This window comes from Lissotriton vulgaris, chromosome 7 (assembly GCF_964263255.1).
Source record: "Lissotriton vulgaris chromosome 7, aLisVul1.2, whole genome shotgun sequence".
Classification (NCBI taxonomy): Eukaryota; Metazoa; Chordata; class Amphibia; order Caudata; family Salamandridae; genus Lissotriton; species Lissotriton vulgaris.
The window spans coordinates 42,487,215-42,514,684 of record NC_141695.1 but is presented as its reverse complement, the minus strand read 5'-3'; the positions used below and the strand labels follow the sequence as shown (position 1 = coordinate 42,514,684).

Genomic DNA, 27,470 nt, shown 5'->3' with positions numbered 1-27,470 from the left:
TGGTGTGAGATATGTGGTGGCCTTTGCGGTGCCTTCAGGGCATGGAACCAGCAAAGGAGTTGGTTGCTTTTCCCTTCTCTGTGGCAACTGAAACAGAGGTTCCAGAAGTGATACTCACAGGTTGGTGAAGTCTTTGCAGTCCCTGAGACTTCAGAACAGGAGGCAAGCTCTACTTCAAGCCCTTGGTGATACTCAGCACAAGTAAAGAAAGTTCAGTCCAGTCCTTTTACTGCCCAAGGCAGAAGCAGCAACGGCAGACCAGCCCAACAAAGACACAACAGCTCCTGGCAGCTCTTCCAGCTCTTCTTCTTGGCAGGTTCTTGATTCCAGCAAGTTCTAATGTTCTGGGTTCTGGGCCCCAATATTTATACTTAAAATTCATTTGTTTTTTCAGGCAGAGAGTATCTGTGCTTAGTCCAAACCAATTTGGTCCTCTCTGGCCAGGCTTTCCCAGTAGGAGGTGGAGACAGCATTGTCCAAGGCAGACAGGGCCTATTCAGGGGCAAGGGAAATCTTCTCCCTCCACTCTAAATGCAGACTAGGCCTTTTCAGGTGCTATTGAAAACTCCTCTCACTACTCTGAATGCAAATTCAGTTCTATTCATCCCAGCCCTGACTCATTCAGGGAAGGCAGGATACACATAACCCCCCTGTTGCCATCTGGGAGAATGCACATCCCAGCACCTGTTATTCAAAAGCCAGCCAGTCAATACACAAACCAGCAGAGGCACATAGGATGGTTAAGCAAGAAAATACCCATTTTCTAAAAGTAGTTTTTTCAAACACAGAACATAAAAATCATCTTTATTAAAAGATGCATTTTTACATTCTGAGTCTAGGCATACTAAACTTCATTTCCCTATCTTGTCCCAATGGGAAGGTATGCTTATAAGATGTTATAAGCAAAACTCCCATTCTACAGATGGTCTTTCCATAGTGAAAAACAAATTACACTATAATTCACTACCAGGACATGCCACACACATCAATACATGTCCTACCTTTAACATACACATCACCCTGCCCACAGGGGTACCTTGGGCCTACATTAGGGGTGACTTATATGTAAGAAAAGGGATCATTGGGGCCTGGTAAGTGGGTTAACTTCCCAGGTCGGCATGGCAGTTACAACGTGCGCACAGACTCTGCAGTGGCAGGTCTGAGTTACCATTACCGGGCTACTTCTGTGGGTGGCACAATCAGTGCTGCAAGCCCACTAGTAGCATTTATTTTACAGGCCCTGGTGTTAGGAATTAGGCAGTTTTTCTTTTTCTTCTTATCTATCTGTTTGCGTGAGAAAGTCCAGTGTCCTCTGTTTGTGTCTACCTTTCGGTAGCCTCCGCCCCCTTGTTTCTTCCATTCCTTCTATAACTAGGTGCCCGTGTCTCTGATCGGGGCTTGGTTTCTTACCTGGTTAGGTTTTTGGGTCCTTGCCAGTACATGTTGTGTGACTTTCCTCGGAATCCCGTTGTGAGCGTTTTTACCTTCCTGGCGTCTTCCCGCTGTAAGCAGCGCTGCGCAGAACGAGGCTTCGTTCTGCCATTCGGATCTCCGTTGCCTGAAACACCGGTCCGAAAGTGGATGCAATCGGGAGAATTGAGCAGCGCTTCAGGTCCTGGAAGCGGGAAAAGGACTTGGGACAGTTTATTGTTGATTTGTGAAGTATTTTGGGGCTCGTCCAGAATTCAGTGAACGCTACTGCGGTGCCGATTTCCGGGGTCTTGAGTATCCGATCTGCATCATTGTGTGCAGTTTGGACCTTTTTCACGAAGCATTTTGCTTCTAGCGTTTCGTTTTAGAACGCTCTATAGTTTGTGGCCACAGATAGGATTGTTTAATGTATCCATGGCAATAAATGCTGGCATACTTATTTAAGGGGTTTTTTTAGTCAGAAGAATGACTTTTTCCCCGATATTGATTTAAAACGCTTGTTTTTTGGGAGCGTGTTTACCAAATCCTGGTGGACTACTTGAAAAGCATCTCCCTTTGGAAGAGCCTTCTATGTTACACAGGTAAGGAGGAACAGGGGGTGAGTTGGGCAGTGTTAAAGGTAAGGGAGGGGGATACATACGGAGGACACTGGAATTGTGAGTAACCCCATGTACTCTTCTTTGCTTTTTTGTCATGCTGCAGGTTAGAAAACTTATCCTAGAGGCCTATATCAAGTTTCTCTGGCGGTGACATAGAAAGAGCCTGGGCGTTTTTCTCTTTCTTTGCTTTATTTCTCCTACCTTCTTCCTTTGTTCGGTCCGCTTCCACGCTGAAAACTAAAGGGCGTGTGGCGTTCCGAATAGGGGTAGAGGAGTGGGGCCATCCTCGCTTCCGTGGTGTGGGATACGTTGGGGAGAAATCCAACACCTGGCACTCTCAGTGCACTGGACTAGGGACTTACTAGTAATTCAAATATGCCAATCATGGAAACACCAATCCATAACACAATTTACAACAGGAGCACTTGCACTTCAACACTGAACAGCAGTGAGAAAGTATGCAGAGACACTAAACCAGCAAAAACAGAGTAAAACAGGGAGGTCAGAAAGCAAAAGGTCAGGGAAAACACACCAATAGTCAAACAAGTATACACCAAGGTCATCATGTTTAGGGGGAGAAGCACATGCACTTTAGCACTGGTCAGCAGTAGTAAAGTGCTCAGAGTCTTAAGGCCAACAAAAAGAATCGGCAAAAGGCAAAAAGTGTGGTGAAACATCCATGTAAGGATGTCAGGTCTAACAACTAGGTACGAGCGCAGGGCAAGCACACCCGGAGCTGGAATGTACAGAACCTGGGAAGAAAAAACAATGAAATATTGGGCACAACGCTTGCTTTTTTTTCCCTAATCCTGCGCCCCACGCCCACGCCCCCAGCACCCGCCCACAGCACACGATATGAGAGATGGCATGAAGGGCGGAACATACCATATGCCCCCAGTGTTTGTCACGCCCCCAGCACATGCCCCCAGCACAACGCAGACACGCCCACAAGGGACTACTTTGCTGGCACGGTTCTTTTACCTTTTAAATATATATGGTGGGCATCTGCATAGCCTATGTCCTTCTGCTGCAACTGCCCTTTCCAACGCTGTTTACCCACCTCAAAGGTTTGGGCTCTCTCTTTATTATATTAGTATAGATATAGATCTATATCTATCTCTCTCTCTCTCTCTCTCTCTCTATATATATATATATATATATATATATATATATATATATATATATATTCACTGAAAAAACCATAGGTTATACAGTATATATAGTTAGGAATTAGCCTTTAAAAAACCAATGTAAATGTAAATGTATGTAAATGTATTGGCATTTATATAGCGCACTACTTACCCGTAGGGTCCCAAGGCTCTTCGACCGCTGCGAAACCCTTCCTGGCTTTCCTGAGAGATGGTCCCTTAATGGGTATCTCCAGGGTGAGACCAGGCATCCCCGGCGGTCTGGTGGGGCCGTTAGTGAAGATGAGGCAAGCTAATGCCCAGAGTTGCCGAGTGTGATCGCTGATCAGAGTGGGCACCGAGGCGAGAGAATTATCGAGTCCGCTGACCCTGGTCCAGAAACCTGCCGCGCCGGGAATCGAACCCTGGTCCCGGGCCGTCCTCTGCTCTCGGGTCTGCCGCCTCTAACCAGTGAGCCACACTACTTCACTACTTTGTTGGCCTTAAGAGTCACTAAAAAAAACATAGGTTTTAGGCCTTATATAGTTAGGAATTAACATATAAAAAACCATTGAAATTCCTCCTATATAGTTAGCTGGACATTTTATTGATATAAAACCAATGAAATTTGACATAGAGTTAGGTGCACTAACTATTTAGCTGGACATTTTATTGACATAAAACCCAATGAAATTCCATATATAGTTAGTTGCACTAACTATATATCGCGCACCCGCAATCCGCTGCTGATGATGTCACATATTACATCATTCATGACATAGTCAGTGACATCACTGATGACATCACTGATGTCATCAGTTATGTCATCAGTGATGTCATTTGAGATGTCATCTCAAATGACATCACTGATGACATCATGACACACCAATACCAGTTACTACATACGCACTCACTGATTCCTACGTCTACGCACACATTCACTCATTCACCCATACAATCACTCGTACATACAGTCACTCATTATTACAACACTGTCATATGCACTCATACACCTATGCAGACACTCACACACTGCCACTCATCCATGGAGTTACTCACACACCTAGTCAGTCCTGTAAAGAATCAATCACACTTCGATTTCCTCATCTATACAGTTAAACACAGAACACCTTACTTTTTCAAACATATAATAACACATACTTACTCTCTTATACAATTACTGATACAAGTACACATTGATCTGCACAGAGTCACTCGCCTCCCAGCCAGTTACACACACACTTAGTCTTCCATACAAATACTTGGGCAACCAATCAATAAGCTATATAGCCACTCATATAGCTACTGATCAACACATGCAGCAGCTTGCACAACAACAGACATATTGATGCACACTTTCAGACAGTTTAGTCACTAACCCATGCATTCAGTAAGACACATTCATTCACTCGCTCAGTCAGTCACGCACCTACTAAATCCTTCATCCAGACACTTATACATCCACTCATTCTTCAATATGTAAAACATATTTAAACTTTACAGAAACACACAGTCACTGGATGATGTCATCAGTGATGTCATCAGTGATGTCACTGACCATGTCATGAATGATGTAATATGTGACATCATCAGCAGTGGATTGCGGGTGCGCGATATATAGTTAGTGCAACTAACTATATATGGAATTTCATTGGGTTTTATGTCAATAAAATGTCCAGCTAAATAGTTAGTGCACCTAACTCTATGTCGAATTTCATTGGTTTTATATCAATAAAATGTCCAGCTAACTATATAGGAGGAATTTCAATGGTTTTTTATATGTTAATTCCTAACTATATAAGGCCTAAAACCTATGGTTTTTTTTGTGAATTTCATTGGTTTTTTAAAGGCTAATTCCTAACTATATATACTGTATAACCTATGGTTTTTTCAGTGAATTTCATTGGTTTTTTAAATGCTAATTCCTACCTCAATAAGGCCAGAAACCTATGTTTTTTTCAGTGAATTTGCAAGGTTTTGAAAATGCTAATTCTATTAGCGGATAACGTTTAAATATGTTAATATCCTTGTGGGACCACCTGAGCAGCCCTAGGGATCCGATTTTTGATGCATGAACGATGGTTGGATGCATGATGGATGAATGATTGTTGGGTGGATGCATGGATGGATGCATGCATGATAGATGGGTGAATTGATGCATGAATGATGGATGGATGCAGGATGGATGGATGGGTGGGTGGATGGATGGGGTGCATGAATGGTGGGTGGGAGGGTGGCTGGGTGTTTTAAATGTCACCAGCCACCACTGCTTTGCACTCTCAATTTGTGTCTGTTAATCACACCATTACGGATCGCTTAAAAAAATACACACCATCCAACAAAAATCCATTGAATAAATGCAGACATCAAAAACAGATTGTTAAACCCGATTTCGAAACTTTAACGTACAGTGTGTGTATAAAATAAAGCTCACACACATTCACTCCGAATGACATCTTGGGATGGAATATCACTTCCTTAATGTACCCCCGCATAATGGTAGTCATTTTAATTTTATCGACCTCAGAAGTATGAAAAGCTGAATGGTATAGGCGGGAATCGAACCCCTGGGTATGGCGTCACGCACATATTACCTACAGTTGATACATTAGTCTACAGAGCTTAGACGTGATGTATTTCCTTTTAAACATCATGTTTGCTAAGTAATGCAAAAAGCAGCTTATTCAACGTGCTTATGTTTTATGAGATCATAAACCTGTAACGACATGATAGGTATCTGCGAAACAGCGCGCGGACCCAAGTATCTGGATAGTAGCCCGGCCTTGTGATGTTCCAGAAACACAGAGTAATGGGGCTGGAGATTCACAAAGAAGAAGACAGTGCATAGTGTCTCATGCGGAGACGGGAGGCCCAGCAGAGCGGGTATAGGGGGAGATTATAGGGGGTGGGGGTCTCCATTATCACACGTGCACGCAGACATGCAGGTGATTATGCCTGAAGTGCTTCTGCAAAGAAACCATCACATGACCAGAGAAGCCGAGCACCTGCTGTCTTCCCTCCCTTCATAGCCATCCCGCGATAATTGCAATTAACTGGAAGTCTTGTAGTGAAAGCAAACATTGTTATGGAGATAATTCCAGCCGATCGCTAATGAGCACTTCACACAACTGGACTCCTTTTCCTGCTATTACACGGGTAGCTTATCTACTACAACACCCTCCATTCTCCATCAATGCCCCAAGTAATTAGAATAAACACGCCATAATAGCAACTGGCAAGCTAAAAAGTGAATCTGTGAAATCTTGCAGCCTTTCTGTCAGCTCTTCCTCGTCCTAAGAGCCTCCACCTGCCGCCAGACCTATGGTCTTACCACAATACCATCAGCACTGCCAGGAGTGTAATCCTCAGAGCCCCCCAGTATTCTCTGATCCCCACACACAGCGCAAGCACTGCAAGAGCGGAGGAGCCTCTGTCCCCAGCAGTCATTCCCGACACTACCAATGCCCCCTCCACCCTTCTGAGTGTGTGTCTTACTGTGGGCGCCCGCCCACGCCCACGGGGGCATGTGCGGAGAGGTGAGACCGTAAGTGCTGCGACAGCGCTTCATTCCACTCTGCCGTGTGTGAGGAAGTTGCAATCTTGAAATGTTTATTAAACATTCTTATAAAATTTTACATTTATAACGCAACTAAGCAAAACATTTGTGGTTTTAAAAAAATGAAAGTGCAAGCTCACATTCGTTGAATATTTTTATGAAAGGATTACTGCTTATAAATTTCGTGGACAGTCAACAATAGTAGAATAGCAGTTTGGATGCTACATAATTGTATTTGCGCCATCTGCTATTGGTTCTTATTAGAATCACATTTAGCAGTCGCTGCCCCCCAGGTTGGCCAAATGCCAGGGCATACGAAACAGTCTCAAAATGCAGAAAAAGAAATCAAATATTCCTATTAAACACATCCTATTTCATAGGCAGGTCGCGAAATCCGTAACACCAGTTACCAATCAACAATTTCTTTTTACTCAACTTTAGTCAAATCACAGTGAACATAAACATACATTAATATCGAAATATCATTAACATCTGAAAAAGGTTTGCTTCGTAAAAAATTCATACTGTACATTTTATCCATGTTGTAAAGGGATTTCAATCATGCAAACTTACAATTTTTCAAACCCCAAAGAAACTCCACCATTTAGTTCTAAAAACTTTCCTATGGAAATTATGGAGGGCTGAGCTGCAATCATCAGCAGTTTTTTACCCACCCTCATTTTCCCCCACAAGCCATGTAAAAGGCACAATTTATACGTGGTAGCACAAGGTTGCTTGTGTGCGTCACAACTGCTCTGGTGAAACAAATTGATATGCATGCAGTAACTATCAAATCACACTTTCCAATAGAAATATCTTTAATCAATTAATAGTGTACACAGCAGTATTGGCCGCAAAGGTCTGGTCTGTCCACTCTTCCTACCCAAAGGTTGCACCACAGTTGGGGCATCTTCTCTGCTTTAACGCGAGGCAAAAGAGAATACCAATAGGGAAGAATATTATCGCACACAGGATCCCGCAGCAGGTGAAGTCATCCTCCAACCCTGCACGCTGGGCATCCGCCAACCACAACAACGGAGGTGGTAGTAGTCGGCTGCTCAATGATCGTATATGTGCTTGGATATGGCGGGTGTGGGAGTGGAGTAGCATAACCTGTGGCCACGGCGTTGGGGTAGGGGTACGGAGGCGGCGCCTGGAAGCCTGGCTGGGCTGGCTGGAAGCCCAGCTGCGGCGGGTTAATGGTCCCGTAGCTGTGCTGCCCGTAGCCCTCCTGCCCCGCAGGGCTGTAGGCGGGCGGTCGCTGCTCCAGCAGGGGCTTGTTATCCATGCTCCTCCCGGCAGCTCCGTTCCGCTGCCTCCCCTGGCACTCCTACCTGCTGATCCTGCTGCTCCCCGCCCGGCTCCACGGCAGCCACAAACTCACAGCAAACTCCCAGCAGCGGAGGAAGCGGCCGTGCTCTGCTGCTGAGGTAGTCACGAGACTGCAGTCATGTGATGCGCCCCGGCTGAGGCTCTCTTGTTCGGGAGACCGGGCGGTACCAGGCGGTACCGGGCGGACACATCGAACGCTTCCCCCAGGCAGTGGGAAGCGGAAACCAAGTCCTCCCGGCCCCGCCCACAACCAGGCGGCGGCGGCCATCTTGAGGCGGCTCGGGCCGCGGCGGTGATCTCGGGGGTAAAACGAGGAGTGGGCACCCTCGAAATCTAAATAAAACACATAAAAATAAAAGAGAGAAGCCCCCCAAGCCCCCCCCCAAGCCCCGCCCAAAAAAAAAAATCGTGAAAAATCACGGGGTGCGCGCACGCGTTCGCGCTTATAGAAATATAATTGATTTCTCTTCTAATTTTCTCAGGAACCACTGGAGGGATTTACACGATTTTACCAAAAGCGTGATCTGCATACCAGACACTACCATTTTGACAAGTTTGGTGTAATTCCCTTCAGCGGTTCAAGCTGTAGCTGAGTCTAAAGGTCCTATGGAAATTAACATGGGGAAAACACGTTTTGGGACCCCCCTTTTTTCTCAGCCCCCACTTGACGAATCCCCCCCAAATTTTCAGGGAAGGAGCGGAGCGGAGCGAGCCATCTTCTTTGAGAAATTTGCGAAGATTCATCAACCAGGGCCAAAGTTATTCCCAATAGAATGTTGGGGTTTTCCTATGGAAACAGGTCCTAGCTATATATACCTACTGGTGACCGCCAGTAGGTAATAAACACAGTTTGTTATTTTGACAATACTTTTATCATATTTTCATACAATGCTTTTGCATGCTTTACAAGGCTATATATTTTTTCTAGGACCGCCTTGTGCACCGCAGGCTCCTAGAGCAGCTCTTGTACACCGCAGGCTCTTAAAGCCAGAGGTGGGCTCAGGTTTGGCTCTCCCAAATCTACCTTATCTCTTGACCACCTTCTGTACCAGTGATACTCATGGCCTGAGGGTCGCCCCCTAATCAACATCAGCACTGTGGTGCTGTTCCCTCAACTCAGCACTAATATTAAAAAGATGTTAAATATATAGGCAAGCTTTAATTTAAAGGTTAATTGAAGTTAAAAAAAGGAAGTAACTAAGTTGTCCTACACCTCTTAATTTTATGAACGCCTTCATTTTCAAAGCCATCTACCAGCAAAACTGTAAAAATATGAAAAGGTCTCTACAAAATTCAAAAAGTGCATTTCATTAACATGCAGAACCATTTCACCTTAGTATATATCAGATCATATTGGTGCATTGTGAAGTGTTTTTTCAAGTGATAGTTTTCAAATATGAATTTAGAAACATTCATTCTTCCCTCCACATTGCCAACAATACCAACAGTGAAGTAAGAGGCAAGTCAGGTGTTATGTGCACTCATAGGGTAGCCTAGGTTCCTATTATGCAAAAACAAGATTATAGTGTATTAAACCAAACAAATGAGACCGGTTTCTACACACACATTCTTAAGTCATGTTTTTTGATGTCCTCGTAAATGTGATAATAAAGTAAAAGGAGGAAAAGTGAAATAAAGCAATTGCCTAGGATCACATGATTTGGTAAAGTGGGGGCAGATGGGAGTCATCCCAGGTTTTGTGGTTGCACATTGTGCACTTCATCCACTAGACGTATATGCTTGGCTCCACCTGCCAGCCTAGCCCCCCTTCTCCCTGGATCTCCACCCTGTTGGCTGTGCCGATGCTTGTTTGTTTACTCGATGACTCAGGAAAGAGAAAGCGAGGACGGACTGCGCGCGGCGTTCTCCCTTCCCATTGGTGGAGCGCGCTGTGTCCGGAAGTGCTCGGTGCTGTACGGTCTCCTCTTCCACGCACCCCGCTTTACCTGCAGCCATGTCAGGGGGCGCCCCCGAGGACTCCCCGCCGGCCGGGGGAGACCTGGCCCTGACCGAGCTCCCGCGGGCTCCCGCAGCCCCGAGCCGGGCCACCCGCAGCCTCACGGCCAAGCTGAAGGCGGCGCTGGGCTGTTGGCGGGGCGGCCGGGGGCCGGTGGCCGCGGTGCGGGACCAGGAGGCGCTGCTGAGGCCGGAGGAGCCGCCGTCCCTGCACAGGCCGCCGGTGGAAGGTAGGAGCCCGCTGCCGACAGTGAGCCGGTGTCTGTGGCATCTCTGGCTCGGGGCATTCTTGGGGTGCGCTTTCGTTTAAAGGCAGTAGTCATGGGCTTAGAGATGACAGACTGGACAGTGCCGCTGCTAAAGGAAGACCTGTGGCTGACGGGGTGTCCAGCTGGCAGCTCTAGGGGGTGTCCTAATCTGGCTGCTTTAGGGGTGTGTCCCACCTGACAGCTGTAGGGGTGTGTCCCACCTGACAGCTGTAGGGGGGTGTTGGGGTGTGTCCCACCTGACAGCTGTAGGGGTGTGTCCCACCTGACAGCTGTAGGGGTGTGTCCCACCTGACAGCTGTGGGGGTGTGTCCCACCTGACAGCTGTAGGGGTGTGTCCCACCTTACAGCTGTAGGGGTGTGTCCCCCCTGGCAGCTGTTGGGGTGTGTCCCACCTGACGGCTGTAGCGGTGTGCCCCACCTTACAGTTGTAGGGTGGTGTCCCACCTGCCACCTGTATTAGGGTGTCCCACCTGCCACCTGTATTAGGGTGTCCACCCTGCCACCTGTATTAGGGTGTCCTACCTGTCACCTGTATTGGGGTGTCCCTCCTGGCACCTGTATAGAACTGACCCACCCGGCACCTGTATTAGGGTGACCCACATAGCAGCTGTACATGGGTGTCCCCACCTGCCACCTGTATTAGGGTGTCCCACCTGCCACCTGTATTAGGGTGTCCACCCTGCCACCTGTATTAGGGTGTCCTACCTGTCACCTGTATTGGGGTGTTCCTCCTGGCACCTGTATAGAACTGACCCACCCGGCACCTGTATTAGGGTGACCCACCTGATACCTGTATTAGGGTGACCCACCTGGTACCTGTATTAGGGTGACGCACCTGGAACCTGTATTAGGGTGAACCCCTGGCACCTATATTAGGGTGCCCCACCTATCAGCTGTACATGGGTGTCCCCACCTGACAGCTGTAGGAGTTCTCATCTGGTTGCTGTAGGGTGTGTTCCACCTGTCATCTGTAGGGGGGGGGTCACCTGTCATCTGTAGATGGCCGCCCTGCTGTCAGTGGTTGGGGAATGTGTTCATCTCGTTGTTGTAGGGGACTGTCCTCACCTGGCTGCTGAATGGGGCTGTCCTCATCTGGATGCTATAGGGAGGGTGTCCTCATCTGGCTGCTGTAGTGGGCTATCCTCATCTGGCTGCTGCAGAGGTGTCCTCATCGGGCTGCTGTAGGGGGTGTCCCACCTGGAAGTTGTCGATGAGTGCCCAATATGGCACCTGTAGGGGGCTGCCCCCATCTGGCTGCTGTTGGGGGTGTCCCATCTGGCTGCTGTTGGAGTTTGTCTCCACCTGGCAGCTATAGGGGGTGTCCTCATCTGGCTGCTGTAGGAGGGCTTTCCCACCTTGGCAGCTATAAAGGGGTGTCCCACCTTGCAGCTCTAGGAGGCTGTCCTCATCTGTCTGCTGTATGGGCTTGTCCCCACCTATCTGCTGTGGGGGGGGGAGGGTGTCCCACCTGGCAGCGGTAGCGAGAGACCCCACCTAGCACCTGTTTTGGGGTATCCCTACCTGATACCTGTATTGAGGTGTCTCCACATGGCACCTGTATTGGCGTGTTCATATCTGGCACCTGTATTGGGATGTCCCCACCTTGCACCTGTATTAGGGTGTCTCACGTGGCAGTTGGTTGAAAGGGGCGAGTTATGAAGGGCAACATTACCTAGGAGTGCGCGAAATGTATTGTTTTTATTAAAATAGCCTAACACCTTTATTATCATTGGCAAATATGTCAAGCTAACTCTTCTCGCCATAATTCTTATCTGAGTAACAGCCGACTGCATTTACGTTGTCTTTACTTCCTTGACATTTACAGCTTCCAAAGAGGAGCAGCCATAGCGCCTTACTTGTAGAGTGGTACTTCTCTGCCCTAAGTTTTTGAAGGACATGTTGTTTAGTGCTATGAACTTTGCTTCTGGCTGGGCTAGTGTCGTTATTTGCGTATTTGCTTTTAATAGCTGAAACGGTATGATTTGAGTATTCTCTTAAAAAACTATGCAGTGTGTGACTTGAGTCTGTGAAAATGGTGTTACTTGGAGCTTATTCCGGCTATTTGAATAACTCTGCAACCTTGGATGCATATGATTCTGCTGTCTGAGGCGGGTGAGGTCTTTTTAACAATTGCGACCGTTCTGAGAATACCACTTTCCATTGTCTTAGACACTGCTTTGCTTTACTCTTCTCTGCAGCTATATCACATAAGAACTAACTGATGTTACTAAAGCGGTGTGATCTATTATTCAGAAGATTGCTGTGCTGTGAATGTTTGTTTGTTAATCCAGACTCTGCCACTGATGCCTGTAAATTCGATGTAGCTTGTGAAGTCCAGATGTCTGTGGACTGGCCCCGTAAATGTGGGGAAACTTGAGGTAATCCTTTGTTCTCAAAGGCCTATTTGATATATTTTAACTCCAGGACCAGCTCTGTGGTCTCAGATGAACTGAAGAGATGGCCTATGGTCTGAGCCTGTAAAGTCTCTGTAACTTGAGGGGTACCTCTGATATTCCCTCCCCAATGTTATCTTTGATTTTACAAGCTATAAACATTGCCATCAATGCGTTTTGCGCAAACAGTGTTTATATGTTTTTTTAAGTATGAACTTAAATTAGGTTTTTTGGGGGTTTTCGCAGTTAGTGATTAGTATTTTTATTAATGTTGTTATCTTTGTTTTGCAACAGAAGGATACTTATGTACCAACAGATCGCTGTGACAATTCTGGAGTGTGGTAGTTTAGAAGGTGATGTCACTCGTAGACCTACATGAAGCGTGTATTTAGTTTGTCCTCAGCAGCGGTTGGCAAATAGTAGGGGTGGGGGGCAAATGTGTGATCAGTTATGAAAAGATGGGGAATTTCTCACTTCATGAAGGTGGACAACGTACTAGAACTTTGCATATGGGCGAATATCCTTCCCAAAGTAGTGAGACTTCTGATGGAATTTGAAATCTTTTGCATACCTCCAACAGTTCTCTCTTTTGGAAACAGATCTATGGGTATGAATGTTATTTTCATATGGTTGATTGGCTCAAATGACCGACTAATTCATGAAACATTCTCCACAGAGTTTTACTCCTTCGCCATTTGATTTCTTTACTGTGGCTGACTTGTCCCAACAAATGTGTGTCCTTTCTCCACAATGTGCACTTCCCATATCCAATTAATGCTCTTTACTACATTTTAGGTATTTGGTTCAATATTCACTTCTGGAGGTGGGCAGCACTCGTGGTCCTCATTTTGATAATGATTGCAGTGACAGTGATAAACCTCATCCACCTGACCAGTAAGTATTTGTGTGTTCACAATGGCTGCATTTATCAAGTAAGAATGTGTTTGCAGCATTGCAAAACCGAAGGCAAACTGAATGTTTGTCATTAATGGTTGTGTGCTGTGAAACAGCCCCAATGTCTGCTGCAGAGACCTATGTTTACCATGTATGTTTGGTACAGCAAGTGGGTACTGCCCGAGTATGCATTTGAACGTTTGTAAAATATCAAACTCCACCAGATGACATTAACCTGCAACAGTTATAGGTGGTTAGACTCTATGGCCACCTGGTAGAAACAGGTTCTGCGATATGTAGAGAGTAAGAGATTTATGTGCAGAGTCGCACAATGAATCATATCTGTATGTGTTTTAGTGTGATCTCTCTAAAACCAGTAGTCGAGGCTTATTGATTAGAAATATATATTTTATCAGGGATTGTATTATTTTTCTGATAATCACATATCCTGGTTATATAAATATAACGTGGTGATTTGAAATGTCCACGATAAAGATGTTTAATGTAGTCTGTTAAAAATAGATCCGGGTAAAGATCTGTGGAGTACTAATAATGATTAGAAGCTCATTTTTGTATTAACTTCTGTTTTTGAACATATTGCTTCATTAAAAACGTGCTTTTTCTACGCAATGTAAATTGGAGATGCTTGAGATGCTGGAGATCTTGTGCCTGCTGGTCTCGTGAGGCCGCCTCTAAGACCTGTTCCAGAGGCTCTGGTCTTCTACTGTCTCTTTCTCTCCCCAGTCCCTGCCTTCTCTTGCGGTGCATCTCAAATCCTATTGCCTGCTCCAGGACACCCCCACGGCCCACCAGCTGTAGGCGCGGCCCTCCCCCAGCGCCACAGGCCCATCCCTGGCCTCAGGTGCCCCCTCGCTGCTGCTCGCTATTTTCTCCCATTTTTTTCCGCTTTTTTGCCCCTCTGTGCCCAGCTGCCAGTGTCCTGTATTTCTACTGTGATTTACTGTTAGTGCTTCTTTTTTGTAAATAGGACTATTGCGCCTTGTATTTTTGTCACGGTTCCCCCAGTGTGATCCCCCCCTCCGCTCCCTCGCCGCCCCGCCCCCTTTCATTTCTGTTAACCCCATTGGCTCCCCCGCTCCCAGCTGCTCCTCCCTATCACTTCGCCTTACATAGAACCTGCGCGCACGCGCAACGTTCACGCGCAACGGGCGCGCTGATTGTGCGCCGAAGGCGCGCCAAAGGCAAGCCCGTCTACGCCTGGACCACGCACGGACCGCGCCCAGCGCCAGGACCCCTGGCCCCCATCGACGCCAGACCACACGACGGACCTACGACGCCACCACCCTCAACGCACTCAACGCCGGCCAAACCCCCGCCTGCTACCGAGCCACCCCGAAACGCACCCACGGACCCTTCACCTGCCAAGCCTGCAAATTCAGTAAACACAGTAGAGACCGTTCCCAGATTAAGACCAAATCATAAAGAGTGAGGTGCCCAAAGATAGTTGGGCATCTCACAAAAAGTGATAGACTAGCATCACACTCTACCCGGAGTCATGCTTCATCATCTGCCAGTCCTCGCCCTCCAAAAACCACGTTTGATGGAGGGCGGGCATACACCTGGAGACAGGGATGCACTTCTAAGTGAGTGGGGGCCCAGAAAAAGAAAGTGAATTAAAAAGCCATCACAGTACACCCATAAATACTTTATTCAAAAGGGAGACTGTGTGGGATTAAAATCAGGAATGCGGTGAATAAGGATACTATCTTCCCATTACCGCTGTGAAGTTTTATAGATGGTCAACATGTTTCTGCCTATTGTCCACATGGGTACATGGCATTCGTCAGGACCAAGTGTAGAAAAGGGGGGGGCTCCAATCTTACCAACTGTTTTGGCAGTGCCACTCTGTGGGAGTAATCCCTAATGCTCTCCACTAGGTGGGTCCATAGACCCTGCAATGAGGTTGATTTGCCCCATGGGAGGGGGGAGTTTTCTCAGGGAGTCCCTGTGATCACCCTGTGGTCAGGGCAGCTCCCATTGATTCACCTACAATGTGTGTCTCTCCACCTCCCCGCCGATCATAAGCCTGCAAATTCACCTGCCTCCGGACCTGCACCGCACCCGACAAGCCGAGCACCAGCAGCAACCACCTCAAGTGCATCCTGCTCAACACCCGCTCCGTCCACAGACACGCCGTCGAACTCTGGAACCTGCACGACACAACATCACCAGACCTCGCCTTCCTCACAGAAACCTGGATGAACGCCTCCTCAGCGCCTGACATCGCCATAGCCATCCCGGACAGATACAAGATCACCCGGAAGGACCGCGTCAACCAGACTGGAGGAGGCATCGCCATCGTACACAAGAACACCATCTGCATCACGACCAACCCGACGACACCTTCACCGCCGCCGAACACCTCTACTTCCAGATACACACCGACCCCAAGACCACCCTCATCTACAGACCCCCGGGACCACGCACCCAATTCAGCGAACACATCGCCGACTTCATCAGCCCGCACGCCCTCCCCTCCGCTGACTACATCCTCCTAGGGGACCTCAACTTCCACCTGGAGAACAACAAGGACAGCAACACCACCACCCTGCTGGACAACCTCGCTAACCTCGGACTCAAGCAACTGGTGAACACCCCCACCCACTACGCCGGCCACACGCTTGACCCCGTCTTCTCCTCCAGCAAACACATCTCCTTCAGCCACTCCACCGAACTCCATTGGACCGACCACAGCTGCATCCACTTCAGCTTCAGAAGAACCACGACCCACCACCACCCGCAACAGATTCCTCGCAGGAGCTGGAGCAAGATCACCGCCGAGCAGCTCGCCACCTACCTCCACCAGAACCCTCCCGCCAGCACAACAGACCCCAACGAAGCAGCCAAAAACCTCACACAGTGGCTCACCAACTGCGCAGATGACCTTGCACCACTGAAGAACCCTCCAAGCAGACCCGGCAGCAAGAAAGCCCCCTGGTTCACCGACTAACTCAAGATCTCCAAGAAGAACTGCTGCACCCTCGAGAAAGTCTGGCACCACGACCAGACCACAGAGAACATGACGGCCCTAAAGCACGCCACCCGCAAACACCACCAGCTGTTCCGCACCACCAAGAAGACCGCATTCAAAGAACGACTGGACAACAACGCCCACAACAGCAAGGAACTCTTCAGCATCGTCAAAGAGTTCCCCATCACCAGCGCCGGAAACAACGACATCACTCCCTCGCAAGACCTCTGCGACTCACTCGCCTTGTTCTTCCACCACAAGGTCGCCGATATACACAACAGCTTCGGCGCACTAACCACGCACCCAACCACTGAACCAACTCCCCCCACCATCACCATCTGTGCCTGGACCCTGGTCAGCACCGAAGACACCACCCGCACGATGAACACCATCCACTCCGGATCACCAACCGACCCCTGCCCCCACCACGTCTTCAACAAGGCCGACTCCATCATCGCACCCTAACTCCGGGACATCAATAACACCTCCTTCAACACCGCCACCTTCCTTGAGATCTGGAAGCACGCCGAGCTCAGCGCCCTCCTGAAGAAACCAACAGCGGACCCCACCGACCTCAAGAACTACCACCCCATCTCGCTCCTCCCTTTTCCTGCCAAAGTCATCGAGAAGACCGTCAACAGACAGCTTGCCGCTTTCCTCGAGACAAACGGATCCCTCGACCCCTCGCAGTCCGGTTTCCGAGCCAACCACAGCACCGAGACCGCCCTCATCGCAGCCACTGACGACATCAGATCCCTGCTCGACAACGGGGAAACAGCGACCCTCATCCTCCTGGAACTCTCTGCAGCGTTCAACACAGTCTGCCACCGCACCCTAGTACAGCGCCTTTACAACATCGGAATCCAAGAGAAGGCACTGGAGTGGATCATCTCGTTCCTCGCCAGAAGAACCCAGAGAGTACGCCTCCCCCCGTTCAGATCCGAGACCACCAAAGTCATCTGCGGCGTACCACAAGGATCATCACTCAGCCCAACCCTCTTCAACGTCTACATGTGCCCTCTCGCAGCCATCGCACGCAAACACAACCTCAACATCATCTCCTATGCCGACGACACCCAGCTGATCCTCTCCCTCACCAACGACCCCGCCACCAACAGAAACAGCCTACACGAAGGAATGAAAGACGTCGCCGAATGGATGAAGAACAGCCGCCTGAAACTGAACTCAGACAAGACGGAAATCCTCACCCTGGGATCATCGCCCTCCGCCTGGGACGACTCCTGGTGCCCCCCTGCCCTGGGCACCACTCTCAAACCAACGGACCAAGCACGCAACCTGGGCTTCATCCTGGACTCCTCCCTCTCGATGACCAGACAAGTCAACGCCGTCTTATCATCATGCTTCAACACCCTGCGCATGCTCCGCAAGATCTTCCGATGGATCCCCACCGAAACCAGGAAGACGATCACCCAGGCACTCGTCACCAGCCGGCTGGACTACGGAAACACCCTCTACGCCGGAACCACAGCCAAACTTCAGAAAAGACTCCAGCGCATCCAGAACGCCTCCGCAGGACTCGTCCTGGACATCCCCCGACACAGCCACATCTCAGGCCACCTGAGAGACCTGCACTGGCTCCCCGTCCGCAAGAGGATCACGTTCAGACTCCTCACCCATGCACACAAAGCCCTCCACGACCTGGGCCCCAAGTACCTCAACAACCGCCTGATCTTCTACGCGCCCACCCGCCAGCTACGATCGTCCAGCCTCGCCCTCGCCGCCGTACCACGCATACACAAAGCCACCACCGGGGCAAGATCCTTCTCCTACCTGGCAGCCAAGACATGGAACTCCCTCCAGATCCACCTCCGGCTGACCCAGGATCATCTCTCCTTCAGGAAGCTCCTCAAGACTTGGCTCTTCGAGCAGTAACGGACCCCTCCCCCCGAGTGCCTTGAGACCCTCCCAGGTGAGTAGCGCGCTATACAAATGCCCATGATTGATTCTAATACCCTCTTAGAATATAGTGGGTACGGAGTTGGTCCGTTTGAGTCCCTATTCTGAATGAACTACTCAGTCATTTTGACCGTATATTGATCTTGATCTGTTTCGGTTCTCATCTATTCTTAGGCAAAACTTTGTCACAGCAAATAGATAAACGAAACATTAATGGCTTCATTCTTAAAGGAAGGGTAGATTTGCACCCTGGGAATTGCAATCTTGCATAGAAGTAGATTTACTATTTTCATTAATTCACAATTCTCTTCTAGGTAATGCTTGAAAACATGCACTAGTTATGGCTTACCATGTGTAATAAAGGAAAAGTCTATCAATTTGAATTTTCACATGCAGAAAAATAATGTGTGTGCATGTTCTTTCATGCAAAAAGTAGAGCATATTAACTTGGAAACTTTTTGGTTTTGCATTTCAACATAGTGGAAATATTTTAACTTTCCCAAAAACTTGTCCCACACACCTCGCAAATTTTGGGTGGGTGTTTCTTTCCCTGTCTAGAAATGGATTTACTTCTACACATTTCTGGGTTGAAAAGGGTTGGAAAATGCTTTGTGGTTGTCCACATATGTTACAGTTAGGAGGTATGCACACATTTCCAGCCAACCATGCCCTGGAATAGCTACTTCTCACCAACTGGAGAAATTTTACGTACACAAAAGCGTCTGTTTGAGTAAACCGAATTACAAGTGTGAAGCCAACGTTCTTGAGCTGAAAAGGTGGTTTTCCACTTGTAAATTAATCTATTAACACACAAATTTCCATATGCAGTAGCACAGGTGCTTTAACCCTTTCGATGCTGATGACGAGCTCAGCTCGTCATCACCCACGGGTGTCGTGTGCTGATGACGAGCTGAGCTCGTCATGAATAATGTAAAATATGAATGACCAGCACAGCGCAAAAATCCCCGCAGCAGCCATGTGGTTAATGTGCTTGAAGTGTTTTGTTACTGCAGAGTGAACTATGAGAAGCAGAATGCCTGGCGGTAGGAAGTGAAGTGTGAGTAGTTGGCCAAAGTAGACGAAGAGGACAACTGTTGTTTTATTCTTAAATCATCCCGATTTGTAATCTTCTACGGTCTCTATAAATATTAAGATTTGTAATTGCCACTAAGCCGTCCTTTGTTTTGCTCTTCCTCTGTTCTGGCTAGTTGTGCGACGGATAGCTGCAAAAGAGCCCCCCAAGCTTGAGCCATGTCCCTATGACTGGATGTACTACAGGAGAACATGCTACTACTTCTCAGACTTTGAGAGCGACTGGAACTCCAGCCAGGCCTTCTGCTCTGCCTTGGGTGCCTCCCTCGCTTTGATACGTAACCACGAGCAACTGGTAAGACCATGGTAGGAGAGATCATAGTGGGGCAACATGTATTTACCCAAACTAATATACAGATACTGACAAACAAACATGCTAACACATTAACTGACCTAAATGAACAGTTTAATCTGTTACCACACACACATGCACAAACTTAGGTATAGGACCGCGAGAGACATAGAAGTGGATGGAAGAATAGATGCACGTTTGATGCCTAGTGAGTTTATCGATCCTTTTCTGACGAAAACAAGTTTGAGGTGGAGGAAAGATTGCTTTTATTGCTTTCAGATAAAATGTATTAAAGTATAAAAAATATTGTCACAATGAAAAAACATTCAGCGATTTAAAACGTGTTGTATCGGATATAATGTAAGACTGTCAAAGTCAAGTGAGGCCCATAAAATACCAAAAGTAAGCTGATTCTTTCAAAAATTCCAAGATTCATGTTCAGAGATTTAGCTGTAAAAGCTGATAACCGCACCATTAGGCGCAAATAAACCTACAGCATTGCAGTAGTGGACTCCTTATCCGAGGAACAAGTGCCTACGGTGGGATCTCCTCTCATACACGAGTCAGATAACATGATGAAGCAGTCCTTTTACTCTATATCCCATTGTGAGTACATAGGTTTGTTTGTACTGACAACTTTACGCTGTTGCTGAAAGCAAGCATTTATGCACCTCTAGCAAAAAGCTAGAGGTGTATCAAAGCTTGCATTCAGCAAAAATATAATGTTTTTCACTATTTTAAAAAGAAGTACTGTTGTGAGGAAATCAGCGGCCCACTTACAAAGTAAAAATATGTTCCTGGCTTCTGTTTACCACATCTTATCTATGTTATTCCTGCATCTGTTTCTTCACAGATATTGGTATAGTAAGTCCTTCCATGGTGTCCTTGGATGCTTATATAAATTCTGGGTTTAATGTATAAGAGGTGTTATAAGAAACCGAATAAATAATTCACAATAGGTACAACAGTTAAATAACATAACAAGAGAATGGGATTTCAAACCATCTTTATTTTTCTTTCATTTGAATAATTCTAAATCTACAATAAGTAACACTGCAGAGGCAGGGGTAAAACAGTGATAACCGAATTTAGGTTTTTATGGATACAGTCCTAGAACAGATGAAGACCTGTTAAAGTATGTGGTATTTGCAAGGAATCCACCTGACAAACTGAGAGGCAGGTGGTAAAATACTTTTGTCAATACTTTATGACAAAGCTGCTACACAACTTTTGTCACAAATGCCACACAGCTGCAAAGCAGAACAGGCATTTGCAATTCAATATATCTCGCATTTACGCGAGTTTGAGCTATTGACATTGCAAATAACAATGCCTTTTGTTTTTGTTTTTAAAACATAAATAAAAAGCATTATCATTTACAATCCCTATAGCTTCAACTCTCGTAAATGCGAGACCTATTGCATTGCAAATGCTTGTTATATTTTGGTATTCTGTCCCTTCGACAAAGCCAGTGTGTCTGCCTTATTTAAAATGATACAGTTTAAACTGTTACAATACATCTGCTGTCATAATGTCAGCTGTTCACGACAGGGGTGGGCACACAGACTGGGCACTCAACCTCCTGCCGCACACCGTCGAAGGCGAACACAGGGTTGATAAACCCATCAGTCAGGGTCTGCACCAAAGCACATGCATCGCACAGGGATAGACTTCTATGTGTTAGAAATTCACTGGAAAAAAAGGTTAAAGTGAGGTTATAATTAAATTAGAAAGTCTGTTAAAACACACCATTTTAAAGTTGGCATAACAGCTAGGGCGGTCGACCTAGAACCTGGGGAACTGGATTTGAGACTCGTCAATGACACTAAACATCCTGTGATTCTGGGTAAATCACTCACTTGATCTCCCTGTGCCTAACAAAAATTAATGTGTCCTCCTGTAATGCAACTGGTGCTATGTTAAAGCGCTCGGATACCCGATTCTGGTCAAGGTCGCGCTATATAAAACTCAGTATATATATATTTTTTAAATAACTTAAACGTACCTGTTCTAGGTACTGCAATTAACTATAACTTGTGCCCTAAAACTAACTATTACTCACACCCCCACCATGCATTGCTAAAAACCTCAGAAACGACATCACTGATGGAATGTTCTGTGATATCATGATAATGTCAATGCATCATCTGAAATTACATCATTGACAACAACATTGAGCATAGGTGCATGGCAGGGGCATGAGTTACAGTTAATTACAATACATATAACTGGTGAACTTCAGTATTTTTTTTAGTTCAAAATGGTATATTTGAACTGAGATTATGACATTCTCTCCTAACTATAGCATCCCTCTAACCTTTGTTTTTGTTTCAGCAAAAAATAAATAAATATATATATACTTTTTTTTACACTATACCTCACCCATCCCTACAACCAAAAGCCCCTTTATTACCCCAATAACCCACCATCTGAAATCTAAAAACCTCTCAGCACTACTTTAGTGAATCCATCCCTGAAAACCTGATCATCCTTACTACATGTATAACTTCCTGAAATCTAAAAACCCCTTGCTGCCTTATAGCCCACCATCCCTGAAATAAAAAAAACCCTTACTACCCTAGAGGGATCCATCTCGGAAACCTAAAAACCCCTTGCTGTCCCTTTATCCCTGATTTAGGGTCTGAGTCTTTGAAGTTTTATGTTGGGGTTCTGCTTCTTTTGAAGTGAATACTTCTCTGCCTCCTCTTCCTTTTGAAAAAGCTGTCTGTCACAACAGTGATGTCTCCGACACTGATGATCTCACAACACAAGTCATGCGAGTGACTGAAGTTTAGACCTGGATGTCATACACAGTGATATGTGCATCAAAAGTATAGCCCAGGGCTCCGAGCCTACTCTTTATGATTCTCTTTCTATCCTCGCATCAGCTCCATCTCCTCTCTGAGATGTGTCTAGGCCACTTCCTTGTGACCTCTCACTGAATCAAACAGCACCCTTTGAAGATTACAGGAATGCAGCATTCCACAAAAATTGTGGGGGGGGTCTCTCTAATTCCACTCCATTCTTCACCATGCATGTCTAGGTCTCCCAAAATGGAACCCAGGACCTCCATGTATTGCCCCAGCCACAGACACACCTACACTCAGTGCGTGTATACAGCATATACTCACTGCGTAGTACTCCATATACTAAACCATTCAGGGGCACACATGCATCCAGCAGTTGCATTCAGCATGTGCGGCCTATATCCTTTATGTACTGTACAACTCCTAGTTGGACACACACCCTCCACATGCACCTATCATGCAGGCACTGCATCCTTAATGTAGTGTACCACTCCCAAGTACCCTTACAACCAACGCATGTACTTCTCCTGCATGCACTGCACAGGAGAGCACTACATGCTTCAGATGCTGTACCACTCAGAGGCACATGGCCCTCCAGCACCTGCATACACCATGCATGCACTTCCCAGCACTACATTGTCCAAGTATGCCATCCTCCCCATGCACACATATACCCAGTGCATAAACACCGCTTCTGTGCTGTGCAGCACCTCACACCATTCTGATGTAGCCAAGGGGGGGTTAAGCACATACAGCACAGAACTTTAAAAAGAGAGTGAGCCTGAAGGCCTCACTCCAGTGACTCGGGTTAAAACAGACCGGTTCACTCCTACTGATCAATACACGGTATGCTGCCACCACAGCGCTTGTGATGCCTAACTCCTGTCGAATAATATCAAGTTACGGAGTCAACCCTGAAACCCCGAGAACCAGGGTAATTGTGTATCATCAAATAACTGCGGTTCACTGGGGGTAACCTTAGCTGACAAGTAATGATGATATAAACATAAATGAGAACACTTATTGATTAGAAAGGTAAGTAAGCCTAACACACAGGTCACCCTATCCAACATACATCTATGAACACCAAACAAAAGAGGGGCAAACGGATACCAGTTGCTCCCTTAGTAAAAACCTATGATCACTAGAACATTTTTAATAACAATTATGCTTTGAAATGTTTTAAATTGGTCACAAGAATTGTAATCAAAGCAATAATTTGACAGCAACACTAATAATGTTGAGAGGAACTATACAAAGCAATAGTTTGCCATTAATTTAAACAAAAGGACACCATTAATTGAATCTGATAATAAAATGAAATTAGAATACACAAATCTACCAAATCATGCAGCAGTCCATATTACATAGGTACAGTTCGATGTTTCAGCTCAAAGGTAAATTTGACCAGGACAAATCATACGGACAATGTGTTGCAAAAGTAAAAATATACTAATGCAGTTTTGAACTTGGGTCAGGACAAAGCCGAATAGGATGAAACAGATTTATGTCCGGTCCGCCAGAAAACAAATGTAGTTTGAGGGTGTACCGGGGAATTAATCCTTGCTCAATGGTAATTTGAAAACCAAGTACATTTCTAGAAGGATATTGGTCCACCAGCCGGGGGGACCAAAAAGCATTAAAAGAATGTTAATGCAATAATGTCAATCAGATAAGAAACGAGGAGCCTCCAAAGCGAGGAAACCAAAACCCTCAAGTATCTTGCAGAACATCAGCAGAGCAGAATTGTGTAATCTGAGATCACGTCAAACAACGAAGCCAGGAGGATTTCGGGAAAGCCACTCAACCACAGACCATTGCTTTGCACTCTCGGCCATAATTCAGAAGGCCCTGGAGGTGAATCAAAGGCTGTGTTGTTGTTATATTGACTTCAGACAGCTTTCGACTCGGTAGACCGGGATCTCCTACCGCGGAAACTTGTTGCCTGGAAGCTCCCAACTGCCCTCCTTCATGTACTACATGCTTTAAGCACATATAATTGTGCTCAAGTTGAGCTTGAGAAAACCTGTAGGCTATCTCAAAGAATATATAAACGAGATGTGTTTTAGCTCCCTTGCTTTTTAGGTTATTTTAAAAGACTTCCTGTCATATACAAGGCAATCAAAGGCATTCTCCTCTAAAGTTGGTAATCAGCACATCTCTTGTCTGCTATAAGCAGACGATTTAGTTCTGATGAACTACACTCCTATTGGCCTGCAGAGAAAGCTAATGCCCTCGAAGCATTCAGCAAACAGAACCTGTTGAAAATTAATCTAGTGAAGACTAAGGTGTTGTCCTTTGGGGAAAAAGGTACAAAGCTTTAAGTGGTTTCTATATGCTCAGGAGGTGGAGCTAGTGAATGCTTACAAATATCTTGGCCTGTCCTCTAATAGGAACTTAAAATGGGACACACACGGGTTGTATTAAGCAAAGGTCATTGTTGCAAGCTAGCTTTCATGATCAGGTTCAATTAGAAATATGGTGGTCTGGACCTTTCTGCCTTGATGAAGACATGCGAAGGTAAAATACCCCCTATGGCGCTGTATGGTGCTGAGGTACTTGCCCCTGACCCTTCCTGTGAATGGGATAAGTTGGAGTGAGAAGTTCTTAGAAGGCTCCTGTTGCTGCACCATAGTACAGAGTATAAGGAGGGAATTGAATCTGACCCCCTGGAACCTGTTGCCGTATTCCTGGTCTCTAAGATGTTTCAATAAGCTCTCTGTGGACAGTGAAACCTCAATGTTCTCTAAACTGCGTTGGGTTGAGATCCAAGCCGGTGAAAGGAGGTGGGCTAGGGAAAAAAGGAAAAGGTTAATGGCTCTCGAAAACAAGCATTCTGAGTAGGGCTCCATTGTAGCTCGGTGCCCTTTCCCCAGCAAACAAGCGCTTACACAATCTGCGGGAGAGGTTGCTGGGTCCCCGACTTGGCATAACTGAAGAAGAAGCCATCTATCAAGTTCTCTTTAAATACTCTGAGCCTCAAAATGATTTCCCATTCTTTGCTCACGCGTCCAACCCTAGAGTGCGTAACAACATTTTAAGGGTGAGAATTGGATGCAACCCAATTTACTCATCCTGCATCCAGTATCCAGAATAACATGACTCTGGACAGTAATGGTCTCTGCCCATGCCCTCTGAATGTAAAATGTTCCTGGTTGCATGTTCTTATGGATTTTATTTTTTATGTTGTGATTCACATCAAGTATTTAAGGCATTTGTTTTTAAAATACAGAACATTTCAAAGACTGGTGGCAATTGAGTTGCTGTCAGAAATGCGCTATCTTGATGTGGCAGTAGGAATTGCTCGTTTTATGCTTACTGTTAAACAGAGTCTCAAGGATGGGTTTTAGTAGGGTGGAATGTTGGAGGGAGGGATCAATTTTATACTGTACAGGTGTTTTTACGAATTTAGCAGTTTTTATGGATAATTGTCCAAATAAACTTGTTTTCTACCTCTTGTACAGGATTTTCTCTCTCATCGAATGTGGTTTAATCCACCCTGGATTGGACTACATAGGACTGAAGGAGAAATGCAGTGGGTGAATCGTATTCCTTTAAACACCAACAAGTAAGTTGTTCTTAGCTGCGTGAGATCGCCAGTTAGCCAGTTGATTTCTCAAAAGTATTGACTACTGTCCAATACTGAGCTCCCAATGATGCATTGCTCTCTTTGAATGATGCACATAAGTGGAGCACTGCCTTTGCATTTCACGATGGTGGATGGCTGATTTCCTTTAGTGCAGTTAGTTACAATTCTCATAACTCCGGGGAAAGAAATCCCAGCTTTTGGCGCAGACGGACCCATGACCTGACTGGAATTGTAAATAACTGCACTAAAGGAAATCAGCCATCCACCGTCGTGAAATGCAAAGACCGTGCTCCACTAATAAAGAGAATACGCCAGGAAATAGCAATTTCGGATCCATTCGTACATCAGGAGCCTTCTCCATACCATCGCATCACAATGATTTCTGTCTACAAATCACTTAGGCCAGTTATTGCAATCACCCTCAATAAAGAGATCACCCACCATTTGGAATCACCCTTAACCTTCAGGGTTATTTCATAATACACTGCTTCCTGACTAAGGCTGCATGGCCGAAACACGCATAAGAGGAGTTGCGAATAATAAGCCATGATGAATAGGAGAAATTGATTCATTCAAACCTCATATTTGCCTATCAATGATGAAGTATATTTGCAAATTCAATTAAGTGAATAATGCTGTCGTTTGATGAATAACAGAAGATACACTCTCCATGTAGGAGCGAAACTGTAAAAAATTTATGAATATGAAGATGCGATATTGAAACATTGTATAAAAACAAAGAAGGAGGAAGTATGAATGTATGACCGGGTCATTTCGTTCTATAACAATGAACAATCATCTTTTAACTGAATTTTATATAGAGTGAAGTATGTATATTTATACAATTTTCTTCTTTTTTTGATATAATAAATTCATCAATTTCTATTTGATAGTTGGGCTTGGATTTGATTTTTAGATGGCCCCATCATAAACAAGACATTTTAAGATATAGTTACCTAGACATTTTTTGTACAATACAGATATTACTTTCTTGTTCCAAGCTTTGGCACCACGATGGGTGCTAATGGAGCGCTCACTATAATTGGATTGCCTGTTCGTAAAAAGACATTTCTGTGGTAGCTGTACAGTATTTTTCATGGCCAGCTTCTTTGATGCCATTTGAGAAAGCATAGTAGGCTCATCAATAGTTGTCATTGACTGCTTGCCTATTGCCGTCATCAGTTTTTTTTTGTAACGTTGAGAGAACATTTTTCAGAAAAAAAG

At 45.9% G+C, this 27,470-nt stretch overlaps 1 protein-coding gene and 1 pseudogene across 1 annotated transcript in view; one reads left to right on the top strand and one right to left on the bottom strand.

Moving 5' to 3' along the window:
* Positions 1-7,558: 7,558 nt before the first annotated feature.
* On the bottom strand, positions 7,559-8,138 carry LOC147700661 (membrane protein BRI3 pseudogene; annotated as a pseudogene).
* A 1,719-nt stretch (positions 8,139-9,857) lies between these two features.
* LOC147700660 (C-type lectin domain family 2 member L-like) overlaps positions 9,858-27,470 on the top strand; it is a 38,802-nt gene continuing 21,189 nt past the window's right edge. The window contains exons 1-4 of the mRNA XM_086929721.1: positions 9,858-10,231; positions 13,459-13,557; positions 19,675-19,853; positions 26,122-26,225. Coding sequence (XP_086785847.1) covers positions 10,000-10,231; positions 13,459-13,557; positions 19,675-19,853; positions 26,122-26,225 — 614 coding nt within the window. The 5' untranslated portion in view covers positions 9,858-9,999. The remainder of the gene's footprint in view (positions 10,232-13,458; positions 13,558-19,674; positions 19,854-26,121; positions 26,226-27,470) is intronic.